Here is a 26,854-nt window from a genome sequence, read left to right on the forward strand (position 1 = left end):
GATCAGGATGCAGTGAAGTCGCAGGAGACCTTCAGGGATAAAGCTAGGAATCTCACAACTGACGAGCAAACTGAGTTAAAGGAGTTGCGCTGGTGGGGACAGGAGAAGAATGCCGGTGAGGAGGGGACACGTCGCCCCCCAGAACACTTTCTTAGACACCATCATCCGGAAATTCGAGGGGCAAAGTAAGAAGACACTGTTACTACAGTCTTTACTCTTCCTAGAAATGTAAAGTGTGTTCAGATTGTCTTTAGATCAAAATCATCATAGATTTACCATAATCATTATCATCATCATCATCATCATCATCTTTATCATGAAGTTTTACAATGTTTATATAAAACAAATATTAATAAATATGATATTACTAATACTAATTTTGTTTAGTATATTAATATTAGGATTTTAATAACAGTCCCAAAATTGATTAAGGGTTAAATGTTCTTAACAATAATTCACAATAATTATATGTACATGTGTGTTTACAGAGCCATAAGGAACCATAACCATCTTGTCTATTCTGGGCTCAGTTTCCCAAAATCATCTTAGTAGAGACAGTGTTCAGTTTGCTGGTCGTTCTACTATTTAAGAATCACCTTTGTGACCAGATGTTTATGAAATGTCCAGCCCTGGACTAATAGTTTGGTCATAACATGAAATTTTAAGGAAGATTTGAGGAGCACCTAACCTGACTGTAGAAATCTAACTGACTGTAGAAAACCTCAACCTTGTCTTTCCACTCATGCGTTCTACACTACAAAAAGTGTTGAAAGTCAGTTCAACTTAAAATATATTTTACATGATAGCAAGCAATTTTCTAGCATTTTCAAGTCACAGTTCCCCAAAATGGAGCAAACTTCTAGTTTAGCTTAAAAAGATCTCAAAACACCTCTTTCTGCGCTGTATTATCACACATATCGACTTCATAATTTAATTCCACCTCACTTTAAAGGGAATTCCACTGACTGGTTGGGAGGGTCTGGAGTGGGTTGGTGTGAGATGGTTCACTGTAGAGAAATCTGCTGACTCAGATTTTTTTTAGGCGATAGGAACCCCAATGCAGGTATTGTAATGTAATCTTGTATAATCCAAAAGTACTATTTCTGATGGTAAAACAAAGATCAGTCTGGAAAATATAGTCTTTGAAAATTATTTAGTGTCCTGCACATATTTAAAAAAATATTTAGCACAGATCTGCCATAAAACACTCCCTCTGGGTGTTTGTGTAATAGGTAATAGGTAATTAATGAGGTAGCTTTTTGAGACATTAAATCAAATCAATTAATCGCCTCAGGTACCTGATTCCAACAACTCTGATTCAGTAAACTATAGAATACTGTATTTCACCCTGAGGTTTTTACTCTGGTGGAGGGAATTCCTCTTAAGTGGATTGATTCCTCACAGACAGCAGTAAAACAGATCCAGTCCAGTCACCTCTACTACATGTCTAAGATTACACAGGACCCAAATTCTGTATGTTTTTTGGTTTTTCTATTAAATGAAAAGTGTAAATATGAGAATTTGCAGTCTGCTCCCATGTATTTCTGCTCTTATTCATGTATGAATGTTACTGACTTGTCATCCGCAGATCGTAAATTCATCATCGCTAATGCACGAGTGGAGAACTGTGCCATTATCTTCTGCAATGACGGCTTCTGCCACATGTGCGGCTACACACGTGCTGAGGTCATGCAGAAACCATGCACCTGCAGCTTCCTGTACGGGCCTCACACGGGGAGATCTGCCGTGGCTCAGATGGCTAAAGCCCTCCTGGGTTCTGAGGAGAGGAAGGTGGAGATCTCACTGTATAGGAAAGATGGTAAGAATGGCACTTATACACCCAGTTACCATCACGCAAAAACCTTGTATTTCCTAAATGGCTGAAGGAAAAAAACTTCTTAACTTTCAGTGAAAGGCAATTTAAATATGTTATGTCAAGTAATTTAGGAGCATTTCTATTGATCCAGTCATCCTGAAATTTCAGACACAACATAAAGTACAACTGCCAGAATTACATTATGTCTCAAGGTAAAAAAAATACCAAAATGGACATACAGGATTTCCGCATGACAGTGACAATTTGTGGCCTGTACACCTCTGCTACAAATGAAAACATACATTTCTGAGCATCATACAGTGGGGAACTGCACTAGCACATCTCTTTTAGCTTAACCATTGATTGCTAGATTTAGTAGATGCGTTTAGAGCAGGAAGGTCCGCAAAATGTGCTTGATTCAACACAACCCCCCGCCGATATAGTGTCAAGTCTTCCCATTAAGGATAGAGGCTGTTACTGCAGAAAAGGGGGGAACACTGCTGAAAGTGTTTTTGTAGAAATAGCAACATCATCTGTAGAACAATTAACAACAGATATCTCTCAAGCAAACACAGAATATATGTTTGAAAGTATTTGTGAAGATCTGTTTAGCTGGATAAGGCAAGTATGGTGACCTGCTGATGTTTGGCAATTGTTTGCAGTAGCACTTTCAAGTCAGTGGACTTGTTATTAGTTGTTTGTGGTTGTTTTTAATGGGTTTCTCCTTCCCATAGTTAGTAGGGTACGCGACCATCAATTGAATATAATCCTCTTAAGTGAAATCCCTAATTAAATGAGTAAACCGTTAAATATTGCACTCTCCTTCAAAGCATTGAGGATAACTCATGGAGATAATCTGAGTGAAGAATGAAATGGCAGGAATCCAACTTTTAAGATTAACTGGAGGTAAACAATAGAGAAAGTCACACTCTTGTGCCCCAGTTCTGCGTAGGTCACAGATCAGCTGAATCAATTTCATATGATGTGCCATCACAGCAATCAGACCATTCAATTAATCAATGAAACGAGTTTGAACAGTTATGTTGAAGTAATAAAGGAGAATCTGAAATGCTGATATTATAATCCATCCCTATGTAAATAACCTCTGTTCTGATTGGCTGTCCTGAATCATGTCTCATTTAAAAAGCAGTCCAGGCCAAAACCCTCAGTTGTATTCAAACACTTGGACATTCTCATTCACCTTAAAATGCATACTTTTTTGGATAGAAATCAAGATATTGACATTGACAGCTCGAAATGCTTGTTTTTTTTTGTAAAGAATTAATCAATTTGCTCACCAGGAAAGCATCCATGATTCAGTAAGAGGCTTCTGTTATAAAGGGAATTGAACAGTTTCGACATGTTTATGTTTTTGAAATAAGAAAGTTCAAATTTTAATGTGAAATAGTTGATTGTAGAGAAGTTTACCAACTCAGTTTTCTAATCAGTGGTGGTGATGGGAACCAGGGATTAACACAAAGACATTTTATTTACTATCCAAAATGACAAGTTAACCAACAGTACATGTTCTGGGCTTCATATGTAATGATGATAATGGTAAAATGTAACTATAGTAATCTGATTCCTATCACCACTGTTGACAATTCTGACTCATATTCAAATGAACTACTCCAAATGACCCTATAAAATAGCCAATTAAACAAAAACAAATAACTTCTACGATCAACAGAAACATGACTGTAGTGAGGATTGTACATGTCGATTTTGAGTCTTATTCTCTTTCTCAGATCACAAAATAGTTAGTTAAAGAGAGGTCCTTTAAGGTCCATTACCTGGGACAGTTTATGGGAAGGACATTCAAAGCAAAGCAAAGCTGCTGTTGGTGTGTAACAGGAGAAGCACAAAAGGGCAGTTCCTCACATTCGAGTGATTTACTGAAATCCCATGTGACTCTTAAGCCTGATTGTCTTTTGATGTTTGACTCAGAGGAAATGATTTTAAAGTGTTTAAAGAATGACAGATTTCCCCCCTCCTTATGATGACCCTTGGGGATGACAGTAATCTGCTTTATTAAGTTTGCTCTTTGCTCTTTATTATACTTATTTTGGTTGCACTATTTCTTTTAATCAGTTCATCAAGGTTAAGTTCTGACCGCAACTATATGTCTATCGTCACTGTCCAAACACATGTATCTCCAAAACTGCAACTTAAGAGAAGAAAATCTTAACCTTCAACGGAAGTCAATATAAAAAGATGTCATTTTGGAACATTTCTATTGGAGCATTTCTAAAGATGTTACAATGCCCAAACCAGAAATTGATGAAGCCTCCAAGGATGCGCCATAGAACATGGTAAGATTGGAAGGGGGGAGATGTAGAAGTAAAAGTGCATCTGCTACTTTATTATTATTATTATTATTATTATTATTATTATTATTCACATGAATCCTTTCTGCTGGTTATGTTTACAAACACTACTACTAACGTTACGTTACTACTTAAGTTAAAATGTTTGATTACATAATATTCTCAGTGAAAGAACAGTGCAATAAATGCTTTTGCTTTGAATCGTTCACTAGAGATAGAGAATGACCCCAGTCATCAGTCTTTATATTCTGGTAATGGCTTCCCTTGCTATAATTAGACAGAGTAATGACTAAGGCCATCTAAGGGAGTTAATTATTCATTCCTGGTCACTTGTACTGTAGGACAGTAGGGCTGTGTCATCATAAAGGCCACAGCCAGAAAGCTCAGGTTCACATTTTCTTTTTCAGTTCTCAGCTCAGACTGGTTTGATTTTATTAATTTAACTTTGTCAAATGAGTTAAATGTGTTTTTTTTTTCAATTAAACTTCAATTCCTGAAACACAGTTGTTCTAACTGCTACATCAGTCATTTTTTCCAATCTGAAGATAAATTGGATATTGAATGCATTTTAGTAATATTAAGTTTATTAATTAATTAATATTCATTTATTAAGTATTTAAACACCTAATGCACAAAGACAAATTCTATATTGAGTAGTTGAAACAGATACATGTAACTTTTACTGTAGCTGCACAGAATAAAACAATGTTAAGTCTTTGGTATTTTTGATTTTATTCTAAACAATATAAAGCACATATTTGTTGCAATATTCACTACAATATCAATATACAATCAATATCAATATCAATCACTACAATATTTATTTACAAATGTGTTCATTACAAAGGAAAACATATTAAAATGTAAAGTGTTAATAAAAATACAGTTGAAAAACTAGCACAAGCTGGATAGAAATAATAAGAAAAACCTTTAAAAATGTCCTTTAAAAATCATATTGTAAGTATACATTTCTGTGGTAATATAGAGAGCAGCACAGCTGGTGATCCTTGTCGCACACACACGATTAAGCTGATTAAGCTGATTAAGCCGATAGTTACTTAGCCAGGTAAGAACAGGAAAAAAAAGCCTCATAGTAGTTGGGTGCTTTTGATGTATTGTGAAGAGCTCCCAGCCCCCAGCCCCTAAATAGTTGAGTAATTGTACTTAATTTCTTTATCTTAGTTTAACCTTTAAGTTTTATTTTGGAGACTATGTTCTTAGCTTGAGTATTATTGAAACACTCTACTTAATCACTTTTATAAAAATGCTTTTAAATCTTAAAACTTAATTCAGACTCTCAGAAGGGCTGTGGTCACTTCTCTCTCTCTTTTTTACATTATTCAGTAACTGCTATAAAAATTAATTTGTAACTTACAGTTGCAATTAGGGCTGCAGCAGTATAATATTTTATTGGTATTATAACCATCTCTGGAAAAAAAAGTTTTTCTACACTAAAAATGGTAAGAAATTGGTGGGATTTTCATTTTTTTCCCCAAAACCGGTATTAAGCACGTGTACATTATATAATAACCATCAATTTTCATATCTGTTTTCATACTGCTGCAACCCTAGTTGAGGAAAAATAAAGCATACTCTGTAAAGACCACCCTGCCTACAGTGAATAATTGCAGTGGCTTAGTAATGCACTGGGGCTTCTTTTCTGGAAACTTGCAGTGTGTGCAGGGCAGGAAGGATTCAATCAAGTATCAGGAAATCCTAGGAGAAAATGTCATGCCTTCTGTTAGAAAGCTAAAGTGCAGCGTTATTGGACCTTTCAATAGGACAATTGTACCAAACATTCCACCAAGTCCACCAAGGCTTGGCTTCAGAAGAAGATCTGGAAGATCCTGGAGTGGCAAACCAAAGAATATGAGTGAACTGGAGGCCATTGCCCATGAGGAATGGGCTACGATTCCTCAGGAACACTGCTAGATGCTTGTGCCCTATTAAGTACTAAAGATTCTTGCCATGAAAGGGTTGAGTAATTCTGAAACTGCAGTAGTCATTAAAATTGGCATTTTGTGTTGAATATGGAGAAAGCTCTTGCTCTATTACTTGTTTGACTGGGTTATTAGTTTGAAGGCAAGAAATGGTCTTATATGCCCACATTAATTTTGGAAAAAACATGCCCTGACAGATAATTTTATCAGTTACAGTATTGCTGTTTTATACTTAATTCTAGATGTGATGCATAAAATGTGTGGTTTTTACAACATATTTATAATTAATTATTAATATTATTATTGATTAATAGTTTGACACGATACCCAAAGTATCCCTTAAGTTCCGTTTTTCTATAATTTCACACTCCTGCCAGCCCTCCACGTTGGACTCACACTGAGCAAGCCCTGGAGACTGTGAGCAGGGAAAGGAGTGTGCGTGAGGTCTTGCACTGGGTACCCTGGGTCAGCTTTTGAGGCTTTAAATCCCATTGGTAATTTGATTTTTATATGGTGCTTATGGTCTTACGAAAACTATGATCCTTTCCCTTTGTGGTATTAACCTCTGTGGTCCTGGCGTCTCTGTCCTTGGTTCTGAAGAAAAGCAACCCCCTGCTGCATAAAGCTCTTGTTTGCAAATCACATCCCTCAGGGCACACAGGACTTTTAATCCCTTCCATCATTTGCCTCATGCTTTTACACACGCTTCATATATATTATATGGTATAGTTATATGACAGGAGTCCATTTTCACCTGTATCAGTCTGCCGTCACGTATCCACTGTAAGATTATGACGTGGGGGCCTCGGGAGTTGTATTCGGAAGCAGATGGTACAGGATGATGTTATACAGTAGCAGATGCTGGTGGTATGAATGAAGTGATTTAGAGAGAAACAGACGAGCATGTCTCCTTCTTTAATCCCTGAAAGACTAAAGCGTGTCCCTGGCCCCATGCTTGTCCTCTCTGTCCTTCAGGGTCCCTCAGTCTTCATCCTCCCTCCTCTCTAAACACTGGGGATGCAGTGGTAAATATGGGCATATGAACGTACGTTGCCTCTGTGGTAAAGTGCTCTCTCTGACACTAAGAAAAGCATTGTCTTTGGTAAAGCTGAGAACAAGAAAGGCTCTATTCAATAATATATATATATATTATAGGACCGTTTTAGTTTTTGAATGTTAAATGATTTTATCAATATTGTGAGTATTTGGTAAACAAATGAGTGGCTTTGATGAGCCAAAATTGTGAACGCTGTAGAAAATTAGTAGTTTGGTCCAGTGGACTAAGACGCTGGCACTATGAATCCTGGGTCATGCCGCTTGCCATGGCTGTCTAGCAATGCTGCATCAGTGGCAGTTCAAAAAGAAGCTGTGGCTGGATTCATGTGTCAGAGACATGTGCTAGTCTTCATGCTCCTAGTGTTTGTGTTGCTACTGGAAGGGAGAGTTCACATGACACTGAGTAATTGGCCTTCCAAATTGGTTAGAAATCGGTAGAAAATGAGGTAATAAATGTTAAATAAATGTTTTTTATAAAATTAGTAGATCTTAAATGTTCCTCAGTCCATCAACAAGCTTAAGGTGATCATGACCCTGCTACCAGGGTACTGATATGTCATTCGTTGTAAAACTTTTGGTAGGTACTAACTCCCCACAAGACCTGCCATTTAGGAGATACTCTGACAAATTAAATAGATAAAATCCTTGAGGAACTTTTGCTTAGTTGGTGCCTGTAAGAATGTTTTTCTCAGTACCAAATTTGGTTTTCAAAGAACTGAATTAATGTTCCTAGATGACCTTAAAACTGTATTTGGATCCAACTAAAGAACCATTTCAAACCAAAAACCTTTTCTTGATAGTTCCTTTAGGCTTTAAGGTTATTTTCTAAGCTAAGCAAAAGTTCCTTAAGGATTTTATCCTTTTAATTTGTCAGAGTATCTTCTAAATGGCAGGTCTTGTGGGGAGTTAGTACCTACCAAAAGTTTTGTTGCTGACAATGTTCCTGACATTGTAATTTTTTTTTAATGACTGTGCAAGGATTTGTCATTTAAAAGCAAACACAGACAAAATTAGTTTACATTTACACATAATGTAGCCAAACATGTATTGCCATACTTAACATGCACATCACACGACAGTTTAACAGCTGTAAGTTGAAAGGTAATGTCAGTTATTTAAGTTTCTTCCTGTCACTTAATGGTCAAGTCTCAAATAACTCAAATAACTTTTTTAGCTTGTGTAATTTTAGAATATCTGAATAAGTAAACAAATGATATAAAGCTTTAGATATTCATATATTAAAATAACCTCCCTGCGTTTGTTTCATGCCTGTGGTTATCACTGTGTTCAGTGTTAGAAGTGGGCATCAGTGCTGAAGAAGTTACATTTAATACTTGCATCAGATCTGGAGTGAGCATTTGAAAGGCCACATTCAGAATTACAGGGGGACAGTGGATATGAGGACAGTGGATATGTGTTTTGAAAAACAGCTAAAGAGCCACTGGGAAACCAGAGAGAATGATGTAGGTGAATCTGATGTTGTCGTGTATCTCCCCCTAGTGGAGGAAGTATTTTGCTTGTAGACAGATACACTGCCAACATATCTTACCCTATACATCCTTTTTTCAATTATGAATCTGACTTTTTTTTTGTGCAGGTGTGTGTTTCCCATGCTTGGTGGATGTGGTTCCAGTGAAAAATGAGGATGGAATGGTCATCATGTTCATCCTGAACTTTGAGCTGCCAGACCAGCAGGACAAAGTAGTAAACAGTTCACCACTGAAACAACGCAACATCAAACTGCCCATTCCCTGGTTCTCTAAAGGTGCTGCAGTACCACTCACTTTACTTTTACTTATTGTCGCTGTCGCACAAAAACCTCCAAATTGACAATTTTACAAAAGAAAGAAAAAACCTTCTTAACTTTCAATGGAGGTCAATGTAAAAAGATTTTGTAGCATTTTTTGTGATTTTGGAGCATTTCTATTAGTCATTTTATCATTACATTCTGACGCAATGTAAAGAACAAATGACAGATTCACATTATATCAGAAATGGCAAAAATACTAGGTTTTTGTGTTACAGTGACGATACACTAATGATCTTACCTCTGCTGTTTTGACAGTGTTTCAAGCACCTTGGCTCCTGATCGTTCGGCTAAAGTTGACATAGTTTTCCTGTTAACCCAAAGATAATCAATCATCCAACACTTCTTATTTTTACATTGGAGCTGTAAGGCTAATTTAGCCAACAAGTAATGTGAGCTGATGATGTTATGCAGTCATCATTGTGCAAACTGCTGACCTAAATCATCACACACCTGCTTGTGCTTAGCTGTACTGTACTGTCTGCAGACCTGTTTACATGACACTGTGTAACCAAATATTAAAATTGGCTAAATTAAAGAAGCACATTTCTGACAGGCTGATCAATAATGTATATGTGATGCTTAACTGAAGCATCATTTTACATATTTAAAAGAAATTACTTGTGCTTTATTAAGAAGATACAATAGTGTGATTTGAGAGTGTTAGTAGCAGGGATACATTGGGCATAATGGACTTACATTGATGTGTCTTTTAATGTGTGGTAAACTGGCCTATTAGTTCAGTGTTACCAGATTGGGCAAGTTTTACAGAACCTAATTTAATTTAATGAGAAGCTGTAACACTGTTTTGTCAAAACACTGAAATTTAATTTCTGATAATATTTATATTGTATGCATGTGAAAAGTCATCTTGTTAGGATTTGTTGTTATTACCTGCCTATTAACGCAATATCTCATTAATTTGCATGGACTTTCTGCTGACATTCTGTAAAGCTTGCCCAACCTAGCAACAGTTGCTATGAATATTTGAGTTAATAATTTTGTGGTAAATTTGCTGAGCTCTGTCTGTCTCTCAGCTTGCAGCAGGCACAATTTTAGGTTTCCCCGGCCTTTGCTGCACCATCTGAGCGGCAGTAAGCAGTCTCTGCATGACGATGCTGAGATGGGTCACATGCGGGAGATGCCTCATATGGGCCATGAGTCAGTGGCCCTGGACAAGCTGCTGTCCCTTCCTGAATGTGCTGCACTTGAAGGGCCTCCGCTGCTACTGTGGGAGGACGAGCCTCTGGAGTCTCACTGTGAGCCGCAGCCCTCAGTGCCAGTCCAGCCACTGCCCCATAGCTTTACTCTGTCCTCCCCCCGGCTGCACTGCCCCAAACCAGAGACCTCTCCCTCCAACTGCAGCATGTCCCACAGCCGCTCCTGCGAAAGCCTGTGCAGCATGCGCCGCTCACCCTCCAACGACTTCAACTGGGACAAGAAGCTGCCAATCAGGCCCAACAGCACAGGTGAGTACATGGGTAGGGTCTATCTAGAGCCTTAGCTGTTTTTAAGAATGAAAGACTGGCCCTCTGTTATAGTCAAATCTTTTAAAATAAAGGTTCCAAAATTGTTGTTGGCTTGGTGTGTGTGTGTGTGTGTGTGTGTGTGTGTGTGGTTCCTAGAATTCCTTAACTTGGCACATAACCTTTAGATTATACCTTTATACTTTGCATTAAACTCAGTGGTTCTTTACTTTCACACATCTTATTTACAAAAATGGTTCTGTAAAAAACAAACACAAAAAGGCCATGTGTGTGCCATTGTGCACTTGGACATGTTTTACTTTGTGCTTTTTCTGCTAATTCTGACAAATCAGAATAAACTTACAAGTAAAGTATCAATTAAACGAACAGGCACTTAAACCTGCGGTTCTGAACAGGGCTGTTAGGGGCAGGGTAAAAAGGGTGCTGTTTGTTTTTGCTTCTTGAGATATTTTGACCCAAGTATGTCACAGATATTTCATTAGGACCCCTGTGGTAACTTGTGGAAAAGGAGTATCATAATTAACCTTTAAATCCTATGTGTTTGCCCAGGTACCATGCGTCGTAAAACCAGCATGCCCAACTCTACATCAGACTCTGACCTGATGCGGTTCCGCGGATTAAATACAGCTGCAGCAACAACGCACAACCTAATAGACTTCAAGCCAGACGCGTTGATAACTCTCCCTCCGAGTGAAATTGATATCATTGCCCCCTGCAAGCTGATAGACCGCACCCACAATGTGACAGAGAAAGTCACTCAGGTGAGTAGAATATCTCTCAGGTAATCTGTGTGGATCATTCAACTGAAATAGCTCAGTTAATCCATGTGGGGAGGTCGGAGTGCTGTTTTTGTCTTTTAGTGTAAAGTGTCAGCAAGTGTAGAATTTTCAGTGCCTACCAGAAATCTTACAAGAGTGTACAGAGTACATTTGTCAATTGTTTCCTGTATTTCAAAAAGGTTAAAAGACCATTAGAGTGGTTGCACAAAGGAAATTCTTTATTTTTATCCTAGTAAAGTAAAATCAGCCCCACAATTTCAGAGAGGCTTAAATATACAGACAAATCTATCGCAGTCTGCAAGCATAATTTAGCCTGAACACTTTAAAGCTGTCTCCATGGGAAAAAACAAACAGTTGAAATAAAAACATAAATGAACAATAAACAGTCTGAAAAGCCAATGTCAGGTGGCACCATTTCACAATGTAAGTCTTTATTTAACGAGTGTGTGAAGAGCATCACAGTGAGGCCGAGGACAGTTGCCTTGGCCAAGCAACATTTTCTTTCTTCATGAATTTTGGATAGCTGATGCCTGTGCCAGTCTCTGACATTTCATAATGTGGATAAATAGGGCTTTGTGTTGGATGTAATACTGCAGAGGAAAGCAAGGGGAACCTCACAACCATCCCTCACAGTATAGTTAATCCTCTCCAGAGTCTTGGCCCACTTAAAGAGCTATTATCTCATTGATCACGCTGACACAGTCACTCGAGACATACTCGAGTATGAGGATGATATCATACCATCATACGTTCATGTTTGTCATAGCAATTTTGCATGCATGTTTTCATATCACGCAAACAGTAAAACATGTCGAGAATGACTGAAGAATTCTACACTTTTATTTGTAACCAATGCAATGTAAAAATGCTTTATAGTGTTGCTTTAAAGTCTTCTGCCACTGGGGTAGTTAGTTCTGTAATGTGTTTTTTAAAAGATTGAGATAGTTCACCAACATATTCTTTTTCATATTGGCATAACTTATGTATAAAACATTTTTTGTCCTACACGTGATACTAATCTAATGATACACGTGATCTTCTAATGTTCACCTTGTTTTTATGAACTGGATGATTCAAATATTTGATTTTTTAGACTATTGACAATTAAAACAATTCCCACATTTAAAATGTCTAACTAGAGTTGCCTGTAAGATTACTTACTGGTGTTTGTTTGGCGGGCAAGTTGTAACCACTTTATTTTTAAGGTTACTTTTAAAAGATCTTTAAGCGTATTTCTTTTAATGACATGCTAGTTTTTGAGTATTACACCTCTAAGAGGGTCCCTTGAGGACTGAATGACAACCTCAAACTTATACAAATCACCATTTATATTGATAGTCTGTTGACTTCAGTGGTCCATGAATAGTTGGACAGAATAACATTTTTCTGTTGCATCTTATTGTATCATCCATTGTAATTTATCAGGCTTCTTACAAAGCAATTCTTAGTTCTTACTGTTAAGAGTCCTTATTCCTTTCTTCAGATTATGATACTTATGTCCTGAAAACATCCACAGTAGTGATAATAGATTGTAATGAGTTCAGTCTCCTGCTATAAGATGCGTTTTGATGCTGTAAAAATACAGTTCTGTCCACTACATCAGCAGCAAAAGCAAATGAGTAATTTCCACTAGACGTCATACATGGCTATGCCTCCATGTTTCCACCATGTGTGCTTTCTATCATGAACAACCTCTAGCACAGATTAGTCTTTTGTAATCATATCAATGAAATATCATCAACATCAATGGGTGTTTAAGCAGCATATGATTAGGGGAATGACAGCAAGAAGTTGTCAGTGGTAGACTTAGAGATTTGCCATTGAATAAGAGTCTGCTGTTGGATTGAATGCTCTGGTACCTTTAACCAGACTTCCTGTAGGTCTGGTGTGGGTGGTGGGGCGACGGTTGTTCACAATGCTGGTTTATTTGTGGACGTAGCATTTTTTGAAGGTGGTGTGATGTTGGGTAAAAAGGAGGCCCGGTACTTTCAGCTGTCCTTGCTATCCTTAACAGACAATGCAGTTTTCGTACAGCTGGTCAGGACACCATATTCCCCCGGGCAATACTTGCCCCCCACAAATTGAAGATGGAAAGGGGGAGGTTTGCTCTCTTCTTCTTCTGCAAGATGGATGAATAATGTATATGATTGTAATACCCTGTTGATTATTCATGTAGTGTCACCAGTTGGCCAGCTTGGAAATAGTGAAAGATGACACATGCAAAACCACTTTCCTAATTTAGCATTTAGCAATATTTTAAGACATTTGTGGTCTCATTTTTATATTTTTACTTTTTTTTTTTTTTTCTATAAAATCTTTTGTTTATTGTATGTCCTTGTTTATTTATTATGTAAGGGCTCTTATTTACCTTCCCTTGTTTTCTGTCTGTACTTTGATATGAAAAGTGCTACAGAAATAAGGTTAGGGCCCTGAGGCACCTCTACAGTTCATTTTGGAAGACTGACTGAATCCATGGAGCGGAATAAGGTAAAAGCTCATGGGATTCAAGCTGAATTTTATTACGCCTGTTTGGATGCCTAGGAATTAGCAAGTTTATTTTACGCAGTACTGGCACATACACATGCACACACACACACACACACACACACACACACATTTCTAATTAGTGAATCATCATATAAACTTGCTTCACAGGTCTACCTTTATGTATGTTTCCTTAAATATGTGCAGAGTAAAACAGTATTTATTGATGGTTTCAGTGGTTTGGTTAAACCACATCCCAAAGGATCACTAAGAGCATATCAATCAATTCTTACAGCTGTAAGATATGGAAGGACAGCAGGGTTGCCAGCTGCAATTACAGTGTGTTCTGCACGGGACTCCCACAAGGCACTGAGAAAGGGAGGGTGTTTGTGAGACACACACAGTAAATGTGGAGAGAGAGAGAGAGAGTGAGAGGACTATCACAGGCAATTTAGCTAAATGCAGAGTTTATGGAAAGTGAATAAGCGACTTACCCTGAGAGGATGTTTGCATGTTGCTCATGTTGCTGATTTTTGAAAATCATTGGGACGATGTGACAGGATCTTTTTTGATGTCTGTGGTGAACATCAGTGAACAACTTGATTGAAGAGTTCTTTCACAGATTTGGATCACCTTACCTCACCAACTGTGACTGGGCATCTTCATGCAAGAGGCTTTTAAGGAGCATGGCAGCACATCACGTGTAAATGGGTGTAAGGTAACAGGTTCACAGGGAACCTGAAATGTACTGGAAGTGAGAGTTTTCTGAGGACGAGACATTATTTCAGCTTCAGAGGCACAGACAGCAAGACTCCTGCAGGAATGATGTTCCTAAGGACTGTTTCTGGGAGCTGTAGCTAAAGCTGGAAGTTAACAGGAGCAGAGGAGGTAGCAGAGCAGGGCACAGGCATGTCCCACGGTGTGAGAGGCAGTGTTCCTCAGGAGGACTCCCAGTTGAGCAACGAGAGCAGGGACACGCGTGTCAGGAGGGCAGTCTGCATCTCCAGTGTTGTCGCTCAAGAGGTGAGTGACCAAAGAGTCAGCAGTGCCACGTTTTCAGGGAAATTTTCTTTGTTGAGTAGAATTAAAAAGCTGCACCACTGGTATTGTTTACTGGTCTCATCCCAAACACATTCAATGATGGTGAGGTCTGGACTCTGGGTTGTTCAGTCCATGCTTCTGTTGTTTTTCTCAGTGAAAGATTAGCTCCACGTCATTTTAGACCCATAGTGTTGAGTTGTCTTCTTACAGTAGTAGGTTGGACAATTTTTTTTTCAGATATGAGGGAGCTTTTTCCTTCTCTCTTAAAGATAATAGCTTTAAACGCTGGTTACTTAAAGGGGCAGTTTAGTTATGGTGCTTTCAAATTGGCTTTGCTCTCTCCCCACATCGCTTCACTGTGGTGCTGGCCATCACTGGTGTCTGCAGGCTGGTGCATTGGAGCCAGGTATGCAGTGCTTCCCTCCAGGCGCAGTGATGTTGCAGAAATTAGTGGCTTGACTGCACACATGTCGGAGGGGGTGTGTGTTGGTCTGCCCTCACTAGTGTTGGGTGTATCGTGTGCAATGGGGAGGGGGGGGGGTATGTACGGGTTGGGTAATTGGTGGTCCAAATTGGGGTGGAAATGGGCAAAAAATCTGATAAAAAACACTGTTACCATTTACTATGATAACTATAAATGAGTCCTCTGAACTCATGTGCATATCTCTGTCAATTCAGCCTACCACAGTTTAGCCCCGCCCATTTATATTGCAGTTTTCATGAGTGTTTCAGTTCTGAGTTCTTTTTAAATGAGGCACAATGCAGGATCGAGATCTTATATCCTCCCGTCCTAAATGTGCATTAACAATAACAAGCTGTTTTATTAAAAGAGATAAAGAGACGATGGAAAATGGTTGTATGGAAATGATTTAAGAAACATAAGGCTCCACAAGTCTGAGTGTATCATTACCAGAGTATTATATTTATTGCAAACAATTAAGGTAGCAAAAGAAATGGGAGTGGCATGGAGTTCATTTTTAGGGCATTATACTGAAATGCAAATATTAAAAAAGAGTGCTAAAAAGTGTCTCTCTGTTTACCAGGACACTTTTTTTCAAACAGCAGTCTCCATAAATAGCTGACCTGACGCCAAATTAAAGCTCATTAAACATTACAATGTCAGTCAGAAAAGATGACCGTAGTGACTTTGTGCTGTCCTTGAAGCCCAATCCCTAAAGGCTTTTTGGCTGCCTAAGGCCAGTCCCTTCACCTCATCACCCTCTCTTCATCATCTCTACTGCAGCCCTGCCTCATTTTCCATTCACGCTGGACTAATATGTTCCCCAGTCTTCGCAAGGACAGGGCAGACATGCTATAGGACCTGACTCTATTTATAACATGGTACACTGACTTAGTGAATGATGCATGCTGTGAATAATTAAGTCCAACATGTTTATGTATGAATGCTATGAACATATATTTTTGCTGAACTTTAGAGTAATTAGGGAGAAACCTGTCTGTTCTGGGTGATTACTGTTATTACTGTTTTTACAGTGTCAAAGATTACAGTCCATGAACTTTAGTAGGTTCTGCTGTGAGTATTTACAGCTCAGGTGTAAATTACAAAAATAAATCTATGAAGGATTAAGGACAAATGATAAAGTTGCCCTCTAAAAAAGTTCACTTTCTCTAGATAAAAAGAGTATCTTAATTCAAGTACCATTGGTCAGACAGCTGTGAAAATAAAGCTGTGAAAATAAAGACCAGAGAGCATTCTAAGGAAGTAATAGACAGGCACACGATAGGAAAAGGCTTCAAAATAATATCCAAAACTTGGTACAGTTGCTCCCAGAGCATCAGCTTTTGGAAATGAGGAAACCTAATATAGGGGAGCAAATAAGAGATGCAGGGTGTACTATATGCATAAAAGAGGTGCCAGTCTGATTTAGCTATTTATTAATTCAGATGTTAATACTGTATGCAGAGAAATGCAGTTTGAACTGTTGCTTTTTTGACATGTATATGTTTGTTAGTTATTGGGCTGTAATCATTTTTATTTATTTTAATTTATTTTAGATTTATTTTTTTATTTTAAATGTATCAATGGGATTAATGCGTGTGGTCATCAAGTGTCCTGAAGTAGTGTGCAGTGTAGGCATAAATGAATTAAAATAAGCGAATATCTGTTTCTGTTTTCCTGGTCCCTTTCGGTGCCTGGCCGGATACATTTCATCTTCCTAATTGGGGGATAATGAGTAAAAGAAATATTAGATTAGGATAAATGAATTAGAGTCCATGTGGTCCATCTTGTGAGTCTTTGACTACCTCAAATCAGGAAGCCTAAGGATGTGCGAGTCCTGTTTTTTTAAATATATGACATATTTTCAGTAACTAGTGTTCCAGTGTATTAGTCTCTATTCAGATAGTGTGGTAACATGTAACAACAGATGCATCATGGACTTTTAAGAAATCTTTAGTCTTATGTCAAATCATTTTTCAATTACCTCCAGCAGTTCTGGCAAAAACGTTACTCTCAAATCTAATTTTTCTCTGCAAGTAATATTCTTACACCTGAAGACTATCAACAACATAGAACGGCACTCAAGAGGTATCTATTAGCCAGCTTTCTACTATTTAGCTAATGCATAGCCTTGGTTACTGTACATGACATAACAGTGACAGTTTAAAATATTTTGAATGGGAAATTCTGTAGAACCTCATTATCCCTATAATTATGGAATTATTCAGTTAACCTTTGTGCATCATTTCTGTATTTGGTAAAAAGTTCATTCCTACTCCTCATTTTGCTCTGTGGCAAAACTGAATGCTGCTTTCAGAAATCACTGCTATTGCACCATATGTAAATCAGAAGTGTGTTTTTGCCTGTGAGAAGGCTTGTGTTGTACTGCACAGCACTGCACTGTACTGTACACGTCTCAGTTCAATCCACAATCTCTGCTGTACACTGAATTGATATCATAAGACTGCACCCCATGCCAAGCAAGCTTTGTCAGGTGTGGTACCTACGTGGCCTAAAAGTGTATTAGTAGACCTATATTATTTATGGGATATTATTTGCACAGTGTGCAGTGTCTTTGTTTTCCTCACAGACAGTCAATACAGTGGGGGAAAAAAGTATTTAGTCAGTCACCAATTGTGCAAGTTCTCCCACTTAAAAATGAGAGAGATGAGAGAGGCCTGTAATTGACATCATAGGTAGACCTCAACTGAGAGACAAAATGAGAGACAAAATGAGAAAAAAATCTGAAAATCACATTGTCTGATTTTTAAAGAATTTCTTTGCAAATAAAGGTGGAAAATAAGTATTTGGTCACCTACAAACAAGCAAGATTTCTGGCTGTCACAGACCTGTAACTTCTTTAAGAGGCTTTTCTGTCCTCCACTCATTACCTGTATTAATGGCACCTGTTTGAACTCGTTAACAGTATAAAAGACACCTGCCCACAACCTCAAACAGTCACACTCCAAACTCCACTATGGTGAAGACCAAAGAGCTGTCGAAGGACACCAGAAACAAAATTGTAGACCTGCACCAGGCTGGGAAGACTGAATCTGCAATAGGCAAGCAGCTTGGTGTCAAGAAATCTACTGTGGGGGCAATAATCAGAAAATGGGAGACCTACAAGACCACTGCTAATCTCCCTCGATCAGGGGCTCCACGTAAGATCTCAGCCCGTGGGGTCAAAATGATCACAAGAACGATAAGCAAAAATCCCAGAACCACACGGGGGGACCTAGTGAATGACCTGCAGAAAGCTGGGACCAACGTTACAAAGGCTACCGTCAGTAACACACTACACCGCCAGGGACTCAGATCTTGCAGTGCCAGACGTGTTCCCCTGCTTAAGCCAGTACATATCCGGGCACGTCTGAAGTTTGCTAGAGAGCATTTGGATGTTCTGGAAGAGTATTGGGAGAATGTCTTATGGTCAGATGAAACCAAAGTAGAACTGTTTGGTACAAACACAACTCGGAGGAAAGTGAATGCTGAGTTGCATCCAAAGAACACCATACCAACTGTGAAGCATGGGGGTGGCAACATCATGCTTTGGGGCTGTTTCTCTGCAAAAGGACTAGGACGACTGGTCCGTGTTCATGAAAGAATTAATGGGGCCATGTATTGTGTATATATAACAAAGTATTGAGATGAACTTTTGTTATTGACCAAATACTTATTTTCCACCATTATTTGCAAATAAATTCTTTAAAAATCAGACAATGTGATTTTCTGAATTTTTTTTTCTCATTTTGTCTCTCATAGTTGAGGTCTACATATGATGTCAATTACAGGCCTACAAAATCTTGCTGTTTTATATAATGCACGTTGGGACTTTACTGATGATTTCAGGGACAGCTGTTCTTATTTACAACTGTGGCCATCTTCCCTTACCTGGAAAACATGTTTGAATGTACAACAGATCTGAATGTAGCAACTTTGACTTCTAATAGTTCTGGTGGGTACTGAATTTGTCTCTCACTGAAGATGGCTTTATGATGGGATGAAGATGGGAGTTATAGTTCAGATTCCATTTGCATTGATTTCAGTGAAAAAACCTGTACAGCCTAAAAGCACACTGATTCCATTTAAGAAATAAAGCACATCAAGGCAGTCCTGCTTTTTAATTATCAAAGCTAACTTTTAAGACATGTGTATTGCTCCTCAGGTACTGTCTCTGGGTGATGATGTCCTTCCTGAATATAAACTCCAGGCTCCCCGCATCCACAAATGGACCATCCTGCACTACAGTCCTTTCAAAGCCGTGTGGGACTGGGTTATTCTGCTGCTGGTGATCTACACAGCCATTTTCACGCCCTATTCAGCGTCCTTCCTGCTCAGTGACGAGGAGGAGGCTGCTATGCAGCTCTGTGGTTACTCCTGCAGTCCACTCAACGTGGTGGATCTCATTGTGGACATCATGTTTGTTGTTGATATTGTCATTAACTTTCGCACAACTTATGTCAATGCCAATGACGAGGTGGTCAGTCAACCCGGCCACATTGCTGTCCACTACTTCAAAGGCTGGTTCCTAATCGACTTGGTGGCTGCGATTCCATTCGACTTGCTTATCTACCGCTCTGGGGAGGAGGTAAGGGGGCTCACTGGTTATAGTTGTACATCACCAGCCAAAGGTTTTGACACTCTTGATTGCCAGCATGTTTTTAAATGACTTTCTGATCTAAAGGTTTAAACTTAAATCCTTAGGATGGTTTCCCATTAAGGGATTGGGACTAGTCATGTACTACATTTTCCTTTTAATGGACAGTCTGTATTCAAATCCTGTGTAATCCAGTACTAGGCTTAATCCTTGTAAATGGCCTATAAATAGTGATTTTACCATACTCTTTTCTTACCAGACAACAACCCTGATTGGTCTGCTGAAGACTGCTCGCCTATTGCGATTGGTGCGAGTGGCGCGCAAACTGGACCGGTATTCAGAGTATGGGGCAGCAGTGCTCTTCCTGCTCATGTGCACCTTCGCATTAATTGCTCACTGGCTGGCCTGCATTTGGTATGCTATTGGAAACATGGAGAGAAATGGTCCATCTCGGATTGGCTGGCTAGATTCACTGGGTGAACAGCTTGGCAAACCCTATAATGAGACTATTCCAGGCTCAGGACCGTCCACTAAAGACAAATATGTCACAGCTCTTTACTTCACCTTCAGCAGTCTGACCAGCGTGGGCTTTGGAAACGTCTCCCCAAACACCAACTCAGAGAAGATCTTCTCCATCTGCGTTATGCTTATTGGTGGTTAGTATTTTTAAAGATTCAGATATAAATTTCAGCAAGAAAATTCTAATGCAGCGTCCAGCCATAATATTAACACCAATGACAGGTAAAAACATTGTGGCATCTGTCAAGGGGTGGATATATTAGGCAGCAAGAGAACAGTCCGTTCATGAAGGTGATAAAATTAGCAGGCATGTGGATCTGAGACACTTTTACAAGGCCCAAATTGTGATGGCTTGGTCAGAGCATCTCCAAAACATCAGGCAGGTCTTGTGGTTTTTTTCTGGTATGCAGTGGTCAGTACCTAACAAAAGTGGCCCAAGGACAACCAGAGAACCGGTGACAGGCTTATTGATGTGATTCATAGAAGCCCCACCTCACAACTTACAGAACTTTAAGTGTCTGCTGCTAATGTCTTGGTGCCAGAAACCACAGGTTTCCTTCAGAGGTCTTGTTGAGTCCATGCCTCGAATGATCCGTGAAATTAGTGAGAGCAAAAGTGAATTTAGCAACTCGTTCCAGCAACTTTCAGTCGTTTGCAATATAAAGCAGGGTCAGAAATGCATGGTGGCACACAGGCAACCCTTAGGTATGTGTTTAACCATTAGGTACAAGTTAAAAGAGTGATTTTGAAATGCTCTGAAGTGTTATGTAAGTTATGTATGTTTGGTGATTAGCTGTGAAATGACTCTGCCAGAATGAAGACTCTTTTTCTTTTGTCTTTTTTTCTTTGTACAGCATTAATGTATGCCAGTATCTTTGGAAATGTATCAGCTATTATCCAGAGACTTTACTCTGGAACTGCTCGCTACCACACCCAGATGCTCAGAGTGCGAGAATTCATTCGCTTCCATCAGATCCCCAATCCACTCAGGCAGAGACTCGAGGAGTACTTCCAACATGCGTGGTCCTACACCAATGGCATTGATATGAATGCTGTGAGTGTATGTACATTGTACTCTGGCTAGACTTTTCTTAGCGTGTATATTTTAAACATCTTAAAGTTTTGATTGAAGTGTGGGTGTCTGTTAGCTGACGTAACATTTGGTGGTGTCTTCCTTTAAGCATGTTCAGCAGTTTGATGGGAATGACATTGCATTAGAAGCAGTTTGACTTGATGATTTAGAGAAAGCTAGCTGTCACCATCATTGCCTCACAGCACTTGTAGCATTGTGTTATTTGGGGAGTCTTATATATGTACTGTACTAATGAGAAAACAGTTTGCATCTCAACTGTATTCATAAACCAGTGAATAACATATCCTGGAACTAGATGTTTGGTGAAGTTATTAGAAACCCTGACATAGTCACCGTTTTCACTCTTCTCCTTTTTGTGCAGGTTCTTAAGGGCTTCCCTGAATGCTTGCAGGCAGACATCTGCCTGCACCTGAACCGTGCTCTGCTTCAGAACTGCAAAGCCTTCAAAGGTTCCACTAAAGGCTGCTTACGCGCCCTAGCCATGAAGTTCAAGACAACCCATGCCCCACCAGGAGACACGTTAGTCCATGCAGGCGATGTCATTTCAGCCCTCTACTTCATCTCCAGAGGCTCCATCGAAATCCTCAGAGGAGATGTGGTAGTGGCCATCCTGGGTAAGGCTAGCGTTAAAGAGTTTTAGATTATCTTTTTTAGATGGCCCTTAAGCAAGACACATAACTCTTTCTTCTCCTCTAGTTGCTGCAGCAATGGCATATGTGCTTACTGCCCACTGTGTGTGTTTACTGCATGGATGGGGCAAAAGTGGAGGCCAAATTCTATCTTTAAAGTCCCCAGCATTGAGTGGAACTATGTTCTCTGGAATGATGGTGCTCCATCCAATACTTTTGGGGAGTGTTGGGGATGAGGTGAGGTGGTGATTATCCAACATCCTGACCTCACTAATACTCAATCAATGCAATCAAATCCTCATATCAATGTAGAAAACCTTCCCTGGACAGTGGAGATAGTTACTCTAACAAAAACAGGATGCACTCTTTTATGAACATGAATAAGCATGTGTCCAAATACTTTTGTCCATATAGTGTATAGAGTATGGAGGTCAGCTGCATACTTTGTAAAAGTACTTGAAAGGGACACCCTCTTGTGACCATTATTATACACTTTTAGATTGAGTATCTGTGCAAGCTGTCTGTCAGATATTTTATATTTGTGGTGAATGATATTCAGCCACCATAAGGCATCTGTTATTATTCGGCTCGTCTTCTTTTTGGCTGTGTACAACCGAGATAAATCTGCTTCCACTGCTTACAGGAAAAAATGATATATTTGGGGAACCCATAAACTTGTATGCACGCCCCGGGAAGTCCAATGCTGACGTGAGAGCACTAACCTACTGCGACCTGCACAAGATCCAAAGAGAGGACATGCTGGAGGTTCTCGACATGTACCCAGAGTTCTCAGACTATTTCTGGAGCAATCTGGAGATCACCTTCAACCTGAGAGATGTATGTGTGTATCGTTATGAAATGAGCAACACTATTGGAACCTCCAAGAAGACCTAGATGCTTAGAATTGGTTTAAATATTGTTTCTCTGAACAGAGCAGCATCATTCCTGGGTCAGAGGATAGCGAGGACTCAGAGAAGGCCTGCCTCAACCGTCACCTGCAGAGGTCTAGACTGTCCTTCTGTCGTAGAAATGAGAAAGGTACATTAACCCCTTAACACTCCATTGCTTATTACACACTAAGATGTATTATTCAGTAACTACAATGACTTATGTACAAACTGGTGGGGCTGTTCTTTGGTAATAGAAGTTTGTAATAACACTTTTGGCCCACTGGCGGGCCATACACTTTTTAGGGGTTGTAATGACAGTGTGAGGGAGCTTTTTAGGTATGGGTAGGTATAATGCTTCAATAAAGTGAACTCATGCTAAACTCTTTGTATTAAATTGAAAGGTGCTTTACTTTGTTTACTTTGTTGTTTTTATTGTACCATTTTAGTCACACAGCAAACAAGTTTCCAGTGTTTTTTAGTATGTGCTGTTTAAACATATACTGGTCTCATCATCAGATAACATAGTAAATGCAGAAGCCAAACCCAGCAGAACGACTCTGAGCCAGAAGAGCAGGCAGAATGAAGACAAAGAGCACAAAGTTTATGAGGATGCAGGTGCCTCATCCTCTCACCCCAGCAGCGATGATGAGGATGAATCTAAAGAAACCTCCACTCTTGTGGGCTTCTTCCAGAGTCATACTCCCAACTTCAACATCAGCAATAGAAGAGAGCAGAACAGCTGTAGCACTCTCTCAGGTAGATCCTTAAAACAATCCCACAATATGTGGCTTCTTGTTTCTTGGGTTAGCATCATGTTCACCCATTTGGACGTATAGTTTGTCCTATAACCCTGATTATACAAATGAAGGCTGAGAGTTCTTATTATAGCATAGTATAAAAGCATAGTTTGAAATGTAGTAAAGTAAAACTGCCCACTGAAGATTACTATTCACATGTTTTATATATGACATTAAAAACCACTTTAACTTCTGTCTAATCTTAAATCAGGAGCTTTTGCAGGGGTCTCTAACATCTTCAGTTTCTGGGGAGAGAGTCATGCACATCAGTACCGGGAGGTGCCCAGTCACAGCATGTCCTGCTCTCCTCCTTCACCCCCACCCAATGCTTTCTTACGCAATATCACCCCCCGCCAGTGCAGTGAGGTGGAAAACCGACTGGAGCTGCTGCAGAGACAGCTTAATAGGTAACATCATCTAGACTGGGGTAGCTCGGTCACTACAATGATAATCACACTGTTTCATATTTTACCGCTTGAACAACTTATGAGTACTGTATTTTGAAAAAGCTATAATAAAAGGAAATAGTCTTCTGTTCAGGAGAACAGACCAGGAGAACTGCTTATGCATGGGCATCTAGAAAAACATGATAGTTGTAGTTAGGTGTACCAGGTAATTTTACCTGATTTTGTAGTTTATGTAATATTAGATATTAATATAATGCATGCTTTCTATATGCAGCTGTGCTATACCATGGAAATGCTATTAACAGAAGCTTTCATCCCATCTATAGTGCAGATCATACCTTTTTATTGCTTTAATAAATCAGGGCCAATTTAAAAAAAGAGAATTTACCAAACACAACTCTTGTTGTGAAATGTTGAAGTAAAAGGATTTTAAAATTATGTTTATAAACATTAGTTTTATTGTCATTTTCACTTTGACATTACATGTATTATTAGTAAATGTATTTTTTGTCAAAAAAAGCTAAATTATATTGAGCATAATTCTGTTCAATAAAAGTGAAAAAACATTCAACAGGGTGAATACTTATATAGGCACTGTCTTGCGACTGACTCATTATGTACTGACGTATTTTTCTAACTAAATCAAGTCATTATCTCTTTTTTTTATTATCCAGCCTGTTCAGGTTTGTCAGCTGTGTGTAATCTTGAGTATTGTTTTTTTATTTTTTTTTTTATTTCCATAGACTGGAGTCACGTATGTCCACAGATATTGGAGCCATCATGCAATTTCTTCAGAGACAGATGGCTCTGGTTCCACCAGCCTACAGCACTGTGACATCTCCTCCTGAATCATCCCCGAACCCACTTAAACCTGGACAGAAGCTTGTGCAACCAGTCAATCCCTTAGAAATGGAAACACCACCCACTCTCTCCCCGGTATCACTAACTGACTGATAAACTAGGCATTCCCTAACAGTAACTATACTAAGTCTGGTAACTAATATGAAACTAGTATGTAAAGTTATGAGGTTAATGTCTTCTTTTTCCTAGATACTTGATCCTCAGGATTTTGGCGACATCTCTGCAACATCAAATGAGCCACTGCAGGGAACTGAGGAGCTACAGCTCCTGGACCATCAACTGGATTCCTCTCCTGACTGCCTAGTGTTTGACCCACATCTCCGGAGAGCTTGTGCAGACGCAGTGCCATTGAGCATTACCAATAGTCCTGAGAATAGCCATTGTGTCGTGAGGGCTCACCCTGATAGACAGCCAATGGGCATGACTGATCCTCTAGGGATTCCCACCCTGGGAGTGGGCTTCCATGAATCTACTCAGCATGAACATGCTCGACTGAGGCTAGATTTGATGCCATCTGAGTGCAGAAGACGTCTTTCTTTGCAAGGGCAACACTCAACCGAGAAGTGCTCCTCAATTCAGCAAAGACATGCCTCTGATCCTGGATGTTAAGAACAGGGTGTTTGTTTCGTTATCACAGTGAAAAGGGACTGACTTTCACTGCCATGATCAGTAGCAGAGAACCAACAAACAGCCAATGTCCCTGGTGTTGGATAAACTGTTTATGTTAGCTGGTCTAACAATTCCTGATGTTGTCATTGTCTCATGATCCTGTCCCTCCCTAATATCAGTGTGAACTTTTTTTTAGGGGACAGAGCAATTTTGCTTTAAGGAAACATGTACTGAATGTGTAAATGTCCTAAACTGACTTAGCATACCAGTTCTCCAATATTACTATAGTGGCTAATCATACATGTCCATTTTCACATCCTAAATAATATTTGACAAAGCAATATGTTCACTCAAAGCATGGTAAACATTCCATTTCTGGCAGTGCAGTGTGCTTTTGAGTCTAACTCAGGTAGTAACAAAAAAGCACACTGGTCTAGTTGCAAAATACCTCATACTGTCAAGTCAAGTGGGTTTTATTGTCATTTCAACTATATACAGAGTACACAGTGAAACAAAACAACGTTCCTCCAGGACCATGGTGCAACATAAACAACATAGACTGAATATCTCCTGCAGAATGTTGTTTTGAATACAGCTACAAATGAACCATATCAATATGACAGAAATGATAACTACCAGTAAAATGTCATTTACATAAATAATTTAATGATGTATAGCATATAAACTATGTGGACAAAAGTATTGGGACACCTGCTCATTCACTGTTTCTTCTGAAATCAATGGTATTTTCAATAGTTTATCCTGCTTCTGTTGGAGTAGCTGTCTCTACTGTCCAGGAAAGGATTTCTACTAGATTTGAAAGCATTGCATCTCCAACAGCACCATTATTCCAGAAAACACAATTTCACTGCTTACACAGCTTAATACTGGGTGGCTTTAACACCTTCTAGCCCACACCTGGCATTTGCACATCTGTGCCAGCAATGGATGTGACTTAAAGTTACTGAATGCATTTATTAGAAGTGGTGTCCACAAACATTTGGACATATAATGTGTATAAGAAACCATAAATTGGTTTACAGGTCAGTTTCAATGTAACTAAACATGTAATTTAATTAACAGTATTCTAGACCACTGCAACAAAGCCATAAGTGTATTTCAGCACAAATCTTTGTATGTACATGATGTAGTACTTTAATAGGGGTGTTTATTGACTAGTTACAGACTGACTACAGTAGACTTCTCTAAAATCTGTGATAAATATTTAGTGATGGAAAGACTACTGCACATTTCT

General features: G+C 39.1%; 1 protein-coding gene across 1 annotated transcript; it reads left to right on the forward strand.

The window, feature by feature from the left end:
• The first annotated feature begins 109 nt into the window (after positions 1 to 109).
• Positions 110 to 25,599, forward strand: kcnh2a (potassium voltage-gated channel, subfamily H (eag-related), member 2a). Its single transcript, XM_072691864.1, has 15 exons — positions 110 to 185; positions 1,589 to 1,819; positions 8,737 to 8,904; positions 9,984 to 10,415; positions 10,983 to 11,194; positions 19,363 to 19,785; positions 20,054 to 20,450; positions 21,168 to 21,373; positions 21,768 to 22,020; positions 22,679 to 22,872; positions 22,968 to 23,073; positions 23,442 to 23,681; positions 23,934 to 24,129; positions 24,873 to 25,065; positions 25,180 to 25,599. The coding sequence occupies exons 1-15, from the start codon at positions 110 to 112 to the stop codon at positions 25,597 to 25,599; spliced, it is 3,747 nt and encodes a 1,248-aa protein (XP_072547965.1).
• The last annotated feature ends 1,255 nt before the right edge of the window (positions 25,600 to 26,854 follow it).

The sequence above is a fragment of the Salminus brasiliensis genome, chromosome 11, assembly GCF_030463535.1.
Source record: "Salminus brasiliensis chromosome 11, fSalBra1.hap2, whole genome shotgun sequence".
Classification (NCBI taxonomy): domain Eukaryota; kingdom Metazoa; phylum Chordata; class Actinopteri; order Characiformes; family Bryconidae; genus Salminus; species Salminus brasiliensis.

Bases quoted from the DNA above. Each gene is read 5' to 3' on its own strand.
- kcnh2a (XM_072691864.1), top strand. From the start codon at position 110: ATGCCGGTGAGGAGGGGACACGTCGCCCCCCAGAACACTTTCTTAGAC. The intron at 1,820-8,736 runs GTAAGAATGGCA...TTTTTTGTGCAG, and splicing joins CTCACTGTATAGGAAAGATG to GTGTGTGTTTCCCATGCTTG. The intron at 22,873-22,967 runs GTATGTGTGTAT...TTCTCTGAACAG, and splicing joins TCACCTTCAACCTGAGAGAT to AGCAGCATCATTCCTGGGTC.